Source organism: Anomalospiza imberbis, chromosome 2 (genome assembly GCF_031753505.1).
Source record: "Anomalospiza imberbis isolate Cuckoo-Finch-1a 21T00152 chromosome 2, ASM3175350v1, whole genome shotgun sequence".
NCBI classification, from domain to species: Eukaryota; Metazoa; Chordata; class Aves; order Passeriformes; family Viduidae; genus Anomalospiza; species Anomalospiza imberbis.
The window spans coordinates 6,915,207-6,932,189 of NC_089682.1; the positions used below are offsets into that span (position 1 = coordinate 6,915,207).

General features: G+C 45.0%; 1 protein-coding gene across 1 annotated transcript in view; it reads left to right on the forward strand.

Moving 5' to 3' along the window:
* Nucleotides 1–4,514: 4,514 nt before the first annotated feature.
* EFHC2 (EF-hand domain containing 2) overlaps nt 4,515–16,983 on the forward strand; it is a 56,354-nt gene continuing 43,885 nt past the window's right edge. The window contains exons 1-3 of the mRNA XM_068179703.1: nt 4,515–4,576; nt 12,215–12,400; nt 16,754–16,904. Of these exons, the coding sequence (XP_068035804.1) occupies nt 4,535–4,576; nt 12,215–12,400; nt 16,754–16,904 (379 nt within the window). The 5' untranslated portion in view covers nt 4,515–4,534. The remainder of the gene's footprint in view (nt 4,577–12,214; nt 12,401–16,753; nt 16,905–16,983) is intronic.

Genomic DNA, 16,983 nt, shown 5'->3' on the forward strand with positions numbered 1-16,983 from the left:
GGCTGCTATTTCCTTTGCATGTTTTTCACATGCAGCCTCTGCCTGTACTGCCTGCAAACTTGGAGCAGCAGTTTATTGTTGATATCAGAGGGGATATTAAGACATTTCAACCACCCTGTTACACAATGAGCCACAAAACTGGAGATACCAATTCCTCCCTTCCCTTCCCTTCCCTTCCCTTCCCTTCCCTTCCCTTCCCTTCCCTTCCCTTCCCTTCCCTTCCCTTCCCTTCCCTTCCCTTCCCTTCCCTTCCCTTCCCTTCCCTTCCCTTCCCTTCCCTTCCCTTCCCTTCCCTTCCCTTCCCTTCCCTTCCCTTCCCTTCCCTTCCCTTCCCTTCTTCAACTTCCAAAATAATTTTCCCATAAATGACAGTTTTGGAAATTGGAACATTTTTTGTGAAATTCCAGTTCAGAGAGTGAATTCTGCACAAATACTCCCTGGGGACTGGATAGGGAGTCTCTCCCAGGCTTGCTCAGACTGAGCACATCTCCCATGCTGTTCCAGGAGCCTCTGTTTGGGGGAGGAGGGATGACACATTATGGGAATTTCATGGTCTGATGCATCATAGAGTATGAAATATGGCAGGGGAGATCCACTCCATCCATGAGAATAAGGACATTCAGCAGCTTTAGTACAGCTCCTCTGAGACAGGGTGATGGCAGATCAGAACTGGAATACTTCAGTTTAAGCTATTTTACCCATAAACTAATTTTTCTGTAAAAAGCAGTCTAATTAAAAAAAAAACATATTAATGAACAGCTTTATATAAAATGGAGGAACATAGCACGGTTGCTGTTCTCTGGAACTGGCTTTGGAAGTGATCTGGAATGCATCTTCCCTTATTAACAAGGAAAATGTTACTTCCATTAAAGAAAAACAACCCTTCTCCCCCACCAGCCATCCGTGAGAAACTCTCGCTGTATTTTCTGTTTGAAATTTAAATTTTTGCGTAATACCGCCCACTGTATGAAATGAATGTGATTAAAATGATGGTTTCTCTAATTTTCAATTAAAATCTATTTTAAATGTTTACCTTTCCACACTAAATGCAAATGCAGATGCATGGTACAGGGCTGGGAAACCAGAAGGTGGAAACCCACTGACCCAGTTTCCCCATCCCGGTGGACTAAAATGCAAAAAATCCCACCTCCCCCTCCCCCTAGCCGGACAGGGCCCCAGAGTAAAATGTGCTGTGTAAAAGTCACAAAATGAAAAACATTAAAAACTCATTGGTGCAGAAAATGGCAAATGCGGTGGGATTTGTCCCATCTGTGACCCCAGATCCAGAGGTATTTGGGGGCACCATGTCCAGAAAACTCACTGCTCCTCACCAGGAGAGGTAAATTTTCACAGAATCCTTTAGGTTGGAAAACACCTCTGAGATCGAGTCTGACTTCTGACCAAACACCCCTGTGTCACCCAGCCCACGGCCCTGAGTGCCACGTCCAGGATCACCCTGGTGTCACCCAGCCCATGGCACCGAGTGCCACGTCCAGGATCACCACCGTGTCACCCAGCCCATGGCCCTGAGTGCCACGTCCAGGATCAACCTGGTGTCACCCAGCCCATGGCCCTGAGTGCCACATCCAGGATCACCCCGGTGTCACCCAGCCCACGGCCCTGAGTGCCACGTCCAGGATCACCCTGGTGTCACCCAGCCCATGGCCCTGAGTGCCACGTCCAGGATCACCCCGGTGTCACCCAGGCCACGGCCCTGTGTGCCACGTCCAGGATCAACCTGGTGTCACCCAGCCCATGGCCCTGAGTGCCACGTCCAGGATCACCCGGGTGTCACCCAGACCATGGCCCTGAGTGCCATATCCAAAATCACCCCGGCGTCACCCAGCCCACGGCCCTGAGTGCCACGTCCAGGATCACCCCGGTGTCACCCAGACCATGGCACTGAGTGCCACATCCAGGATCACCCCGGTGTCACCCAGCCCATGGCCCTGAGTGCCACATCCAGGATCACCCTGGTGTCACCCAGACCATGGCACGGAGTGCCACATCCAGGATCACCCCGGTGTCACCCAGCCCATGGCCCTGAGTGCCACATCCAGGATCACCCGGGTGTCACCCAGACCATGGCACGGAGTGCCACATCCAGGATCACCCTGGTGTCACCCAGCCCACAGCCCTGAGTGCCACGTCCAGGATCACCCTGGTGTCACCCAGCCCACGGCCCCGATGCCATGTCCAGCCTTTCCTTACACACCTCCAGGGACAGTGCCTCTGCCACCTCCCTGGGCAGCCCATTCTGATGTCTTATCACCCTTTCCATGAAAAAAAATCCTTCTGATGTCCAACCTAAACCTTCCTGGCACTGCTTTAGACCATGTTCTCTCCTCCTGTCACTTGTTCCCTGGGAGAAGAGCCTGACCCCCACCTGGCCACAACCTCCTGTCGGGAAGTTGTAGGAGCCATAAGGTCACCCTTTCCTCTAAATTTCTCGTGATGAAAATGGCCATGAATCATGAAAAACTGAAGAAATTTATTCAGTGTGTGCTAGTGTTGGATTTAATATGTATTTAGCATTCAGTAAATAATGATGTGCAAGAAATATTATATAAATATATGTTATATATATTTATATATTAGGATAAATTTATATATGATGTGTTTTATATTATAATAAAAAGGATATAAATTATATATACATATAATATTTAGATCTATTTATATAATTTTACATATTAATTAATTATATATCTAAAAACACGAACACTGGCACTTGGTGGGGCCAGGGCTCCGGCAGAGGAGAGCCAGGACCTGCCTGCATCCCCCCGGGCCATGTCCTGGGATGAGGTTTCGGGATGAGGGCTTGGGATGGAGCCATTCGGGATGAGGGTTCGGGATGAGGGCTCGGGATGAGGGATTGGGATGGAGCCATTCGGAATGAGGGTTTGGGATGAACCGTTCGGGATGAGGGCTTGGGATGGAGCCATTCGGAATGAGGGTTTGGGATGAGGGTTTGAGATGGAGCCATGCGGGGTGAGGGTTCAGGATGAGGGTTTGGTATGGAGCCATTCGGGATGAGGGTTTGGGGTGAGGGTTCGGGATGAGGGTTTGGTATGGAGCCATTCAGGATGAGGGTTCGGGGTGAGGGTTCGGGATGAACTGTTCGGGATCAGGGTTCGGGGTAATCAGTTCGGGATGAGGATTCAGGATGAGGGTTCAGGATGGAGAGGTTCTGGATGAGGGTTAGGGATGAGGGTTCAGGATGATCAGTTCGGGATGATCAGTTCGGGATGAGGATTCAGGATGAGGATTCAGGATGGAGAGGTTCTGGATGAGGGTTTGGGATGAGGGTTCAGGATGAGGGTTCAGGATGGAGAGGTTCTGGATGAGGGTTTGGGATGAGGGTTCAGGATGGAGCGGTTAGGGATGAGGGTTCAGGATGATCAGTGCGGGATGAGGGTTTAGGATGATCAGTTCGGGATGATCAGTTCGGGATGATCAGTTCTGGATGAGGGTTCGGGATGATCAGTTCGGGATGATCAGTTCGGGATGATCAGTTCGGGATGATCAGTTCGGGATGAGGGTTCGGGATGAGGGTTCGGGATGATCAGTTCTGGATGAGGGTTCGGGATGAGGGTTCGGGATGATCAGTTCGGGATGAGGGTTCGGGATGATCAGTTCGGGATGATCAGTTCGGGATGAGGGGTCGGGATGAGGGTTCGGGATGATCAGTTCGGGATGAGGGGTCGGGATGAGGGTTCGGGATGATCGTTCGGGATGATCAGTTCGGGATGATCAGTTCGGGATGAGGGTTCGGGATAAGGGTTCGGGATGATCAGTTCGGGATGATCAGTTCGGGATGAGGGTTCGGGATGATCAGTTCGGGATGAGGGGTCGGGATAAGGGTTCGGGATGATCAGTTCGGGATGAGGGTTCTGGATGAGGGTTCGGGATGATCAGTTCGGGATGATCAGTTCGGGATGATCAGTTCTGGATGAGGGTTTGGGATGATCAGTTCGGGATGATCAGTTCTGGATGAGGGTTTGGGATGATCAGTTCGGGATGATCAGTTCGGGATGAGGGTTTGGGATGATCGTTCGGGATGATCAGTTCGGGATGATCAGTTCGGGATGATCAGTTCGGGATGAGGGTTCGGGATGATCAGTTCGGGATGAGGGTTTGGGATGATCAGTTCGGGATGATCAGTTCGGGATGATCAGTTCGGGATGAGGGTTCGGGATGATCAGTTCGGGATGAGGGTTCGGGATGAGGGTTTGGGATGATCAGTTCGGGATGATCAGTTCGGGATGATCAGTTCTGGATGAGGGTTTGGGATGATCAGTTCGGGATGAGGGTTCGGGATGATCAGTTCTGGATGAGGGTTCGGGATGATCAGTTCGGGATGAGGGGTCGGGATGAGGGTTCGGGATGATCGTTCGGGATGATCAGTTCGGGATGATCAGTTCGGGATGAGCCCCCGCGGTCCTCCCGTGCCTGTCCCCTCCCCATGACGTCACGGTCGCATGACGTCACGGCCGCGCGGTGTCCGCGCAGCGGCAGCGGCTGCGGGGCGGCCATGGCGCTGCCGCTGCTGCCCGGCTTCTGCCGCCGCCGCAACGTGAGTGACCGCCGGGCCGCCCCGTCCCGCCCCGTCCCGCCCTCCTGCCCTGCCCCGGGGCTGCGGGGGCCGTGCCCGAGGCGGTCCCGGCGCGGCGGGGCCGTTCCTGCCGGCCCCGCAGGTGCAGGCGGGGCGCCCCTGGGTGCGCTGGGCCCGCCCGGCCCCAGCGGCGGTGAGGGCTCTGTGCGGCAGGACGGGAGGAGCTGAGGCCAAAGCCGCGCCAGGGCAGGTTTAGGCTGGACACCAGGAGGAGTTTCTTCACAGAAAGGCTGATTAGACATCGGGGTGGGTTGCCCAGGGAGGCGGTGCAGTCACCGTCCCTGGAGGTGTTTAAGGAAAGGCTGGACGAGTCACTCAGGGCCATGGGCTGGGTGACACGGTGGTGATCCTGGATGTGGCACTCAGTGCCCTGGTCTGGGTGACACGGTGGTGATCCTGGATGTGGCACTCAGTGTCCTGGGCTGGGTGACACGGTGGTGATCAGTCACAGGTTGGACTCGATGATCTCAGAGATGTTTTCCAGCCTCACTGATTCTGTGTTCTGCTTTGGGGCAGTTTGAGCTCTGGTGCAGCTCCTACAGAACAAAACAGGGAGAGACAGATTCCTCCTCCGTAAGTAACCAAAAAGGCTTTTCCAGAGGGGGCAGTGACAGCAAAGCTGATGTGCTGTTTCAGGGTTGCCAATACTATTAATACAGGCTAAATAGACAAGATGGTTATTTTATCACAGCAAACAAAAGAGAAGGTTGCCATCACTACTTCACAATTTTTCATCAAGGATAGCTAGGAATTCACTGAACACGCTCTAATGTGAAGCCGTGCAGGGGTAAGGCAGAATTCGTGCCCAGCACTTTAGCTAGTGCCTTCAGGAGGGAAATGAAACAGTGTATTTTAGCGTTCTTAATAATGTTAAAGTAGCTGGAAGGGAATCTGTCGTTTTCACACTATAAACATGTTGTGGTCAAGGCTGCCCATACAGCATGTCAATACCCCATTGCTGGAAGCGTTCAAGGCCAGGTTGGGTGCAGCTCTGAGGAAGGTGTCCCTACCCGTGAAAAGGGGGTTGGAGCTGAATGATCTCTAAGGTCTCTTACAACACAGGCCATTCTGTGATTCTGTGAGAGACACAAGACAGGTAGACACAAAGCTGCCCAGGTACAGGGAGCATGAAATTGTGTAGAAATATGTGGACTCCCGGCCTCACTGTGTGTCAGCACTGCACAGGTATGTGCAAACACTGGACCTCTTGCAAGCCCAGCCCAGAGACTGTGAAGATCTTTCAGGCATCTTCTTCCCTGGAAACAGCTGGATGCTGTTGTTTTGGAAGGGGTATAAAAAATGATCAGGTGGTCAATACTCATTTTCTTGCTGAATTGAGATTTGTTTTGTTAAGGATTGGTTGTGTGTAGAACACGTGAGGTGGCTGCTGAGTGGGTGTGTCAGCAGCACTGGAAAGGTGTGTGCCATTGGTACCTGCTGGCTGGAAGCAGAACAGCTCAGCTCAGGGATATCTGTGGCTTTATTGTTCTCCAGAGTTCAATTTAACTTAATAGATTTAATTTAACTTCACATGCTCGGGAAGAGTTACTAACAGTGTTGAACACCCCATGCTGAAGTGCATACAGTGAGTATTTTATGAGAACTAAAGGTGTCAAAGCTGTCACAAAGTACCACGAGACAACATTATAAAAACATGGTTAGACCCTTGTTAGGGCTCCAGATTGCTCTTTTTGTCAATCCTTGAGACACTGGAGTTAATAATGACAACTCTCCTCCACAAATGAGAGACTGAAAATAACATATTTAAAGGAGAAAAAAGGTTCCACTGCTATAGATAAATTGAAAAGGAAGAAAGTGTTTCCACCAGTCAGGACTGCGAGCATCACCATCAATGCATCTTATTGCACAGAAACAACAGTGGCAAAGCATTCCCTGAAGAAGGATGCACAGGGGACAGGGGATTGTTCCTATCAGCCCTTGGTTTATAATTATGGGTATTAATTCCACTCATTGCAATTCGAGCTCCTAGTGAAATTCTCTTGTCTCTGCTACTAATGCTCCCATCTGTCTCATCTGTAGACCCACAAAAGGCATGGAAGGGGAGTACATTTGTGTTCTGTCTACCTTGGATGTGTTTAATAAGGTGGCTGGGCTACTTCCAGAAAATCAGAGCTTTAAGATAGTGTTCAAAATCAAGATTACAGTAGTTTGTGTACACAGAAGTCCATTCATCAGAAAACCCCTCCACCTCTTCTAAAACAGAAGTCCAAGGATCAGCTTCTCATCAGCAATGCCTGTGATTTTTGTTTGTGGGTGATGAGGAAATCTAACAATACAGGTATTTTGAACACGTGGTGGAAACAGCATATAAAAGGTTTGCTTTATTACTGCAAGAAAAAGTTTGTGCATTTGGAGGCTGGACTGTGTTGGGGATGGCACTGGTTACAACACAAGTACTCCCTTTCTTAGTGTTCCTCGTCTGCCTCCTGTTCTGAAAGGCAGCTGCTCCTTCTGATACTGGGTTGATGTCCTTGCCGATGTCAGCAGCTGAGGAGGAGAGTGACAAACATGTATTCATATGGGTCAGATTTGCCAAGTGCTGGCTGACCAGTGTATTTTCTTGCCTGATGTTTGAAATCCCTCTCAGAGAGAAAATTTTGTGCAACAATTCTCCATGGCATTTCTTAGAGAATCGGACAATAAGCTTATAGATCCCACGGGAAACTACATCCTTGAAAAACTGCAAAAAAATCTATTGCAAACTTTAGTGGCATAGCAGAAATTCCACATCTTCCTTGTTCATTGCAGAAGCTTGGAATTGCCCTCAACTATGCTACTGTGGCTCAGTGTTTCCTGTCTGAAATATTTTCTGCTGCTCTGTAACCCACAAAACAGGACATTAGTTTTTCTTGACCAAGAACATTTCCCAACCTCTTTTATAAGTAATTGTGTCTGCTGTCTTTTCTTCTTTGCCTGCACCCCTTCCAATACCTGCTGCCCCTCAGCCCTGCTCCCCCAGATCTGTCTGTTCACGACCCCCAAACCTGAATCTTCCTGTAGCTGCCCCTTGTGGCTGCATTTTGGGCCCTTTCCTTTATCCATCTGTTGTCTTCTCCCAGGCACTAGGAGCAGGCCAGAATCACAGAATGGTTTGGGATGGAAGAGACCTTTAAAAGTCATCAAGTCCATGAGCAGAACACCTTCTGCTGGATCAGGTTACTCAGGGCAACCTGACCTTGAATGTTTCCAGGAATAGGGCATCCACCACCTCACTGGGCAACCTGTCCCAGTGTTTCACCACCCTCGTTGTTAAAAATGTCCTCCTTATACCTAGCTTATACCATCAGCTCTCTTTTCACTTACAGCTATAACCCCTTGTCCTGTTGCAACAGGCTCTGCTAAAAAAGCCTGTGCATTTTATTCTTATACTCCCCCTTAAAGAAAGGCCACAATAAGGTCTCCCTGGATGCTTCTCTTCTCTGGGCTGAATAACCCCAACTTTCTCAGCCTGTCCTTATAGGAGAGGTGCTCCAGTCCCTTCTGATTTTTATGGAGCTCCTCTGGACCTGCTGCAATAGATCCATGCCTTTCCTGTACTGCTCCACACTATTGGTGTTGATGCAGCTTGTTTTGTGATGTTTTTAGAGTGGCACCAGAGTTGCTGGCAACAATGTCTTAGGATGTTCCTCCTTTGCCAGTACCACTTAACCCCTGAACATCCTGAGACCTCTGCAGCAAGCAGGGGGTGATAAAAGAATTGGAAATCAGTCACATGAATTTGACTGGCACAGTGTGTAGCATTTGCATTTATTTCTATCATTTAGCTGAAGCAGCCAGGAGACTTTTTCAGTAGCCTAGAATAGTTCAGAAGTGCCACACTTCATCCTGATACAGGGTTTGAGCAGGACATCCAGGGTGCAGCTGCTGTTCTCAAGGTGGGAATTCCAGATGGATACTGGGTACAGAACTGTGCTGCCACTCCTGCCATAGCTCCCTGTGGGACTGAATTAAAAATGTGGCTTCTGAAAGCTCAGTGAGGGCTCTCCCATCACTCCAGCTGCTGTGCTGGAAGATTTCCAGCTGTGCTTGGTTCAGCTGGAATGTGCAGCACCCTGGGGATTTTGCTGTGACTCTGTATTCCAGAGCAAGATGGAGTGAGCGTGAGGCAGCGTTCCCCAAGGACTGCAGGGGCTGAGTTTGCAAAGCCAAGAGCTGCAGTTAGAGAACCCTGACCTTTGTATTAGTCACTATTGAATGGATCCTCAATATTTTTCAGGCTTGCTGCACAGAAAATGTCCAGTTTTGTTCAGCAGATCCACAGCCTGTTCAGTTGAGCTGCATTAGCACAGCAGACACATCCAAGCTCTTTGCCTGCTCTCTGAAAGCTTTCTGTTAGAAGTCATTCCATGTGGAGGCAGCATGATGTTCTGTCACTATTTTAGGCCGGATATGGTCTGAGTTCATTAGCTGAAGTTTCCCAAGTGTGATTTTTCCCTTTTGTGATCCTCAATTATAACTAATCTGTTTCTTAATTTTTTTTTTTAAGGAATAACTGTACAGATTTTGAGAAGAGATTGTTTTGTCTATGCATCTAGGTGCTTTTAGGAAGAAGGGAATAAGTAATTATGTGATTAGGAATCTAAAATAGTCTTTTTGTCAAACCCTAAAAAGTTACAGGAATGACACAAAAGATTCTTAACAGAATTGAAGCTGTTTTGTCATGTATTTTTCATTTCACATTTTAAGGATGTTGTGATTTTAGCCCTAAATTCTGGAAATTCCAGCAGGGTTATTCCTGGATTACTTTGATGAACACTTTACCATACTTTTGTTGCTAAACCCCCAAAACATATGAACAGCAAATGCTTCTAGAAGAAGTTTTGAGGTCATGAAAAGCTTTCCTTTGTTCAGGAAAACTGCCACCCTCACTGTGCTTTGCTAACTGTGCCTTTCTCCTAAACAGATGCTTTGGTAATAGGGAAAAATAATTAAATACTTGCTGTGCCAGAAAGTGGATCTGTTCTGCAGCACCTTCAGTATAAATCAGATGCTTCTGCCTAGAAAATCCCCTTTTAAAATTCAGCTTGACTGTAGTTATTGTGCATTTAAACTGATAAATGCAGAAAGCTCCCTTCCTTTCTGACTTCTCCCCAGCTCTTTCTCAGCTTACAGAGGAACAAAATTATTTAGAAAAGAAACAAAAGAAGAAAGGGAAGTTCAGTAGCACCCAAAGGAGAGAGAAGAAACCATCCCAAGTGCAAATGTGTTACAAAGCAGCTGCCAGCCCCTGTCAGTGCCTGGCTGTTCCAGATTCCAGGAGAGCACCTGTCCTCACTTCTTGTGGGAGACGTGGGGTGACCACAGGAAGTTCTGCTCCTGATGCCTAAGTGTCAGTGCTCACCCTGAAGCATGGCATTTTATATCACAGCTCAAAAAGCTGTGCTGATATAAAAAAAAAAAAAATTGAGCATCATTCCTGCAAATGTGACTGGTTAAATTCCTGGCTTGAGCAATGCTCTCTGGTAGGGGGACCCATGAGCTCCTAGGCTGCATACAAGCATTTCCTTTTATTGATTTTCTCTTTTATTCAGTAGCTCTTTTTCTTGAGTTATATCTTGAGGAGAAATTTTCTGTTTCCTTTGTATTATTCTTTAAATTATGATATTTTCTGCATGCTCTTTTATCCACCTTTGTTCAGAACACTGCTTACCTCTAAAGTATCTTCTTTGGGGATGTGCTTTCATAGCTCTGATTGTTTCTGACCCCAGTATGTGAACCTTATTCCTTTGCAATAACTGTTTCAAAGGGTACTGGCTAGCTCAGCTTTTTTTTAACCTAAGCAAGGATATAGCCATTGATTTTCATGGTATTAAAAATAATGATTTGTAAAAATAGTAAGTATTCTTTTTCATACTGATGTCCTTGCAAAAGTGATGTGCAAAATGATTTTAAGCAAGGTTAAGCTAAAGCAGTGATCGGGCTGTTCATGTCAGCAGCTCTCTGTCTTGTGCCATTGGATTTGGAGCACCTGGAGGCTGTGACCCCAGTGTGCAGGAGTTCCTACAGACTGGTGTTGATAATTCTGTGCATGAGGCTGGTTCCCTGCCTTTCAGATTCCTGACTCTTTCATACTGGCAGAATGAAATAACTACTTGAATACTTTCAGGTTTTGTAGCTTCACTGCTTGCACTTGTTCCCAGAACTGCTCTGCTGGGTGTGTGTTGTGTTATCTTGGAGCACTTGAATGTTGCCATCATGAAAAAGGATTATTTGTACAATTTTTTGATTTATGATACTAATTTAGAACTGTCTGCACCTTTTAGGGGAATAGTGGTTTACACATATGCATGTGATAATCAGTGATGCCCAGTCTTCCAAATGGACTGGGAGGCAATTTTGTCCCCCTGCTACTTTACTGACATGCTGCTCTGGTGATGCTGTGAAAAGTTTTGCTGTCCAGCCTTTTGCTCTGCCTTTACTTTTCTCACTCATAACATCAGTTCCCACTTCAGCCTCACCTTCCCTCACATTGCCCCAGCCCCAGGGCAAGGGAGGGCACAGCTCCAATGGCCTCTCTCTTGGTGGGCATTCCAGGGTGCAGTGGCCCCTTTCTGCTTTCCCAGATAAAGTATTTGGAGGATTTGAGAGAGCAAGAAAGGGAAGAATAGCAGAGTGAGAGGAGCTAACAAGTCAGGATTGGTGCTCATGGAAGGAAGTTGAGTTTTCCATTGGAATTTCCTATTTCCCTGTCCTCTTCTACGAGACTGATGTGTGGGGTCATTAGGGGATTGCTGCCCAAGCCCAGCTCACCCCAGCTGCCTCTGGCCAGCAAAGCAGGCAGCTTATTAGGAGGGACATTCCCAGAGACAGGAGTGATATTTATGTGAGCCCAGAAGCTTTTCTGTGTCACTTGAAGGCTAGCTCCAGCCCCAGCCAAGAAATTTGAGTGGGCAAGATGGTTTTCTTTGCTCTTGGCTGTTCCTATATTTTTAAGCACCTCATCTTTAATTGCCTGAAAAATTAGTAATAATACCAAGGGATCACTACAGAGACCTTCTTTTGAAATACTCCCAGATGAAATGAATGTCTGCCTTTTGATTCAGGGCCAGCCTCCCAAAATTCAAGTGTATTCACTAGTACAGAGGAATTTATTTTGCACTCTGGGATGCAAGTGTAAATAAGATATTTGACATGAATAAGGAGAGCAGGCTGTTCTGTGACTGCTGCTGAATTGTTTCCGTTTGTCCTCTGGAGAGCTGTAGGAAAGGCCTTTCCCCTCTACCTTTTACAACAGTTTTTGGAGGTGTTTTGATTCTTTCCCTACCCCATACCTCAATTCTTATTGCAGGGAAGGAGTGTGGGGTTTAAACATCTGGTTCTATCCAGTCTCTCAGCCTAGATAAATTACTGGAATATTATTCCATTTTTGTCTATAAGACTGGCAAATTGGCCACTGGAAAATGTCACTTCACTTGCAGCATTCCAGTTGTTAAAGGTTTTTAGAGTCTGTATTAAAAGTAAATATAAAGAAACTTTTGTATGATTAATTCTCCTTGCCTGGATGGTCAGCTATCATAGACTTAAAATCAAAAAACACTGACATTTTTTGCTCTTTTCTTTCTCTTGAACTTTTGACAGACTGGGGGAGAAAAGTTCCACAGATCACAGATCTGTGGTTACAGCAATAATGTTCCTAGGCTTTTTGAAGATAAACGTGGAATAGGAGGTGAACTGTTACCTGGTCAGACCCTGAAACTTAACAACAGTGTGTTTCCTGCAGCAATAGGAAGTAGTCCTCCTTCTTGGATAGCATTTGACAAGCAGGTATGTAGAAATTTTTTTTTTTTTTTTTTTTATGAATGGCTGAAATATGACAGAGTATAATGATGAAATGTCCTTAGTCAGATATTTCAGAAAATTATTTTGTGCATGCAATAAAAGCTCCAAGATAGGCAAAAAGAGTGGTGGTAGTGGGTATTTTTTTTTTATTATATTAATGTATTGGACAATTAATATAAACATATGTCATGCCATACAGCAATATATCAAAATGTTTCTGTATTGGGATACATCTCCTACAGGATTTAACAAAAATAAAAGAGTGGGAAACATATTCCTTTATAGTGAAAATGATGACAGTAAGGGAAGTATTTGGCAGCTGGTAAGAATGAATGTAAGGTAAAACCCAGTCCAGGAGAAAGTGTGTCTGGGCACTTGGGAATCATTAAACTCAGTGGAGTGCTACATGCTTGGGATTCACTCATGCCATCATTCTTGTATGCTCAAAGTCCTGTTGACTTCTGGACTTCTGTATGATTTGTTATGGTGTAATTGAGTATGTCTGTATCAGACACAGAAATTTAAAATTAGGATTTGGTTTTTTGTTTGTTTGTTTTTGTTTGCTTGGTTTTGGTTTTTTGGTTTTTTGGTTTTGTTTGGTTTTTTTGGCAAGAATTTAGTGACACCTTTTAAGTTAGAGAGTTATCAAATAACTCTAACCTGTGATGACAGGGATTTTGTAGCACGTTGTTTTTGCTTGCTATGTTTAAATTCACTTTAAATTCTACTTAGAGATATTTCATTCTAAAGCAAAAAGTCTATAATCGGGGAAGGAAAATGATCCAGAAAAAGGAATAATTCAGCAGATCGCAGAAATGTTGCATGACTAAATGATTATGGTATTTAAATATTGAGAAGAAAGACAAATGTCATAATTTTTGCTTTAAAAGAGAAGCCATGCAGGTAATTGGAGTACAATTACACATTCATTTTTGGCAGAGCAGAACTACAACAAGAAAATGTTAGGTTTGAACAGCTCACGTGCTTTTGGTTGGCTTTGCCTCTGAGATCCCTGGTATTGCTCACAGAGCAACCTGCTTGGGTATGGCCTGGTCCAGTGTGCCCAGGTGTTGAGGCTTCAGCCAGACCTGGACTTGCTCTTCCTACACCCTTCTTGGAACAAGGAGGATGTATCGCCTCCTCAGGCCTTGGATCCAAGTCTATGGAATTCAGGGGTTCAGTAGGAGGCAGAGAGATCTTCCAGTGAGCATCAAGTCCTGGCCTTGGCTGGTGGGAGGAGCTTGCTGGCCTTTGGCCACTCCTGATCTAATCCATGTGTGCATCCGCAGGGCAGTCCAGGACAGGAGTTTGCAGGTTCAGAATTGGCCTCTGGAGGGCTCATGTGTTTGTATTAATGGCAGTTTGTTACAGGGTACTCACTATCCAAGTGATTTAGCTTCCCCAGTTAAGAGCCTGGACTGCAGCTCTGTCCTCCAGTGCTGCAGTTTGGGACTCAGCAGAATGCACTTAATGAAAAAAGGTTTGAGTAGGTGTTTATCTTTTGAAATGTAAGCTGCTTTCTTACCGCTTTGGCTGTTAACTTTCAATAGTACCATAGCAACTGGAAGAAGGACAGGCATAAAACTTCATTATTAAGTAAGCTGAGAAGTAGTCTTTGTAGTTTCACTTGCCTAATAGGAAGCAGGTGTAAATTTAATTTCTTCTATGATTAAGTACACACACAAGGCTTCCTGGGCTTGGAATGATGTTTATAATTTGACTACCACAGGTGTCAGTGAAGTTTTGTGGCACTTTGCAAAGTGCTACAGAGTTTATTCAGTATTTGTTATTTTTAGTTTTCATAGATAATATTTAATTTTTTAAGGAGTGGGATGGGAACTTTGTAGTTCTGTACTGCAGATGAGACTCCAGTTAAGAAGTGTTACATTTTGAATATTTTTAAGACTAACTTTGGTCCAAAATGAAAAGTAAGTCATCTTCATTTCTGTTCCTTCCCCTTCTCACACTTCCTGAATCATCTGCTTTGATCTGCAAAATTTCAGTTGGTTGCTGCATATATTTCAGTCACACACTAGCATGTTGATAAGGGTATAAAGAGAATGAAGTGTGAGTGCAAAAGAGCCTGCACAAGCTCCCCAAATGGGATAAACCAGGGCATAGGTGTGTGCTCAGAGAAAGAAATAAACCCAGTGTATTAAGGATGTGATGGGGCTTGAAGTTCTGTGCAAACAGACTGCTGTGCCTGGCTGGTGTCTCATGAGACAGCTGTTCTCAGAAGAGATCACTGACAAAATTAAGAACAATTAGCGATGAAGCAGAGCTCTTGAAGAGTATGTTCATCAAATGTCCCTATTGTAGTGGGACTGGCAGAATAGGGACAAGAGGGTCCAGAAGGTTCCATGTTTCCAGGGATTTCATGGGTTATCAGCAGCTGGGTGAGGAATGAAATTCTGATCCTTGTCAGCTGAAGCCCAGGATGGTCAGACTGGAATTCAGTGGTTCTACCATAGCACCTTTTATGTCCCCTGGAGTGTTCAAGAGATTTATACAGGGCTCCTGGTCATTCCAGAACAGTAGCTGGAGGCCAGGAAGGATCATTTGGTCACCAAAAACGGCACTCTGCACCAGTGTTTAGACAAATGGAAAGAGGAAGAGATGTTGCACATTGATAGTTTGTGTTGCCTCTGTTGTATGTCAGATGTTTTGTCCAGTGTTTTGTGTTTGATACATGAAACAGTGAAATCCACTGTTAAAAAATGTGGACAAGTATTAATTTTTAAATTTATTTTCAAGTCTGTACGTTGTTCAGAAACTTGCATGTTGTACTGTTAAAACAAACTGTAACTGAGTTTTCTAGATTCTTTTGTGTGAAGATCTAATGCCATCAGGTTTAACAGGTAATGTTTATGTCATTTGATTATAATTTAAATTTTATTTCTCTAGCAGTGGAGGGTCACAGTGCAGGAGAGTTGATGCCAAAAATGCGTCTATCATACTGTTCAATGGTTGCTGAAATCAGTGAGATCTGAGCCTTTGAAATAATTTCTGGGAACAGAATTATTCTCATCTTGCACTTAACCTGCCTGAGAGAAGGGAATGTGATTGAGAAGTCTGAGCAAGACACAGGGTGGCTGTTGTTGTGTGCTCCTGGGCAGGCTGCTACTTCTCTCTTCCCAGATGTAGAAAAGGAGGTTGTTCTTGTCCATGAAGTGTTATAAAATCTCTGGATGACAGAGTACTCATGAGTACTCCATGAGTACTCATGGAGGTACTTTGAGATTCCCAAAGGCACATGCAAAATGAGTGCAGACTATTAACCAGTGTGTTCTGTCATGCAGGGAGCTCAGCCAGCTTACTAGATTTCAATCATTTCCAACTCATGGTCTGCTAGATTCTTGTTGAAACATAGGGAATGGCTAAACTGTATTTTTTTTAATGCTTCAGGTTGTCTGATGAATCAAGAGTAAAGGTAATGGCATTTATTAAATATAACCAGTGTGGAAAATTAAGTATAAATTAACAGTCATTTGACCCAAATGTGCTGGGGGGACATGATGGAAACCTGTTTTAATTAATGCCTTCCTGCACATACTTAACTAAGCAAGCATCCTGCTAGATAATGCCCTGGGAAGTAGATACACCTCTCATGTTCCCTTAACATTGGTGTTGGTGGTTAAAAACTGATACTAAGAAGTGCAAAATTTGTGTAATGGTGTCTGAGTTTGAGCTGGGATCTCCATGTGAAGGTGGGTTTTTTTTTTTGCATTATTGCTGTTGCAAGAGACCATGAAGAGAAGTTGGTACGCTCTCTGAGATTTCCCCACTCACTGAACTGCAGAACCAGGGAAGTATTGAAATGCCAATATCACACAGCTGTAAATGCCTCCTGAAAAATGCAATTTGTCTCTGATAGTCTTCAGTACCATTCATTTGAACACTTGTAGGATCTGTTTAAAAATAACTCTTTCCTCTTACCTTGATGGTAAAGCCATTGCTGTCATCATGAGCTGTATTTTCTAGCAATTCCTAGAATAGCAGTCTAAAATTTGCTTCAGTACCTAGGCAGCTCATTGTGCTATCAGAAACGCTTTGTTTGGAAGACTTTCCAAGCAACCTGCTGATAGTTTTGTATTTGATTTATTTCTTTACTTTAGAGTTCCATCTCTGCTTAGATGTTGTGATAATAAAAATGCCAAGCAAAGAATTTTAAATTTATGTGCTTTAATGTGAATTTCTGTTCTTACATTTCTGAGAAATAAATCTACCTCCTGAAATCCATACATTTAGTTACTTAGCACCTATACTAGTTTATTTGACATATTTTGCAAAAGCACTGGGAGATTTTGCTGCTTTATATTTATTTATTGTTTTTAATAGGTGTTGAATTTTGAAGCCTATTTTGAAGAAGAAGTGCCTGACAAAAATCAAGAGCTGTATAGAATCAGACACTGTAAAATATATTTTTACCCTGAAGATGATACAATTCAAGTGACTGAGCCTGTAGTGAAAAACAGTGGCATAAATCAAGGTATCTGTTTTTATTGGCACATTTTTTCCTCCCCTTTATATCTCTCTTCAATACAGTCTTGGTCCATTCCAAAGGATAT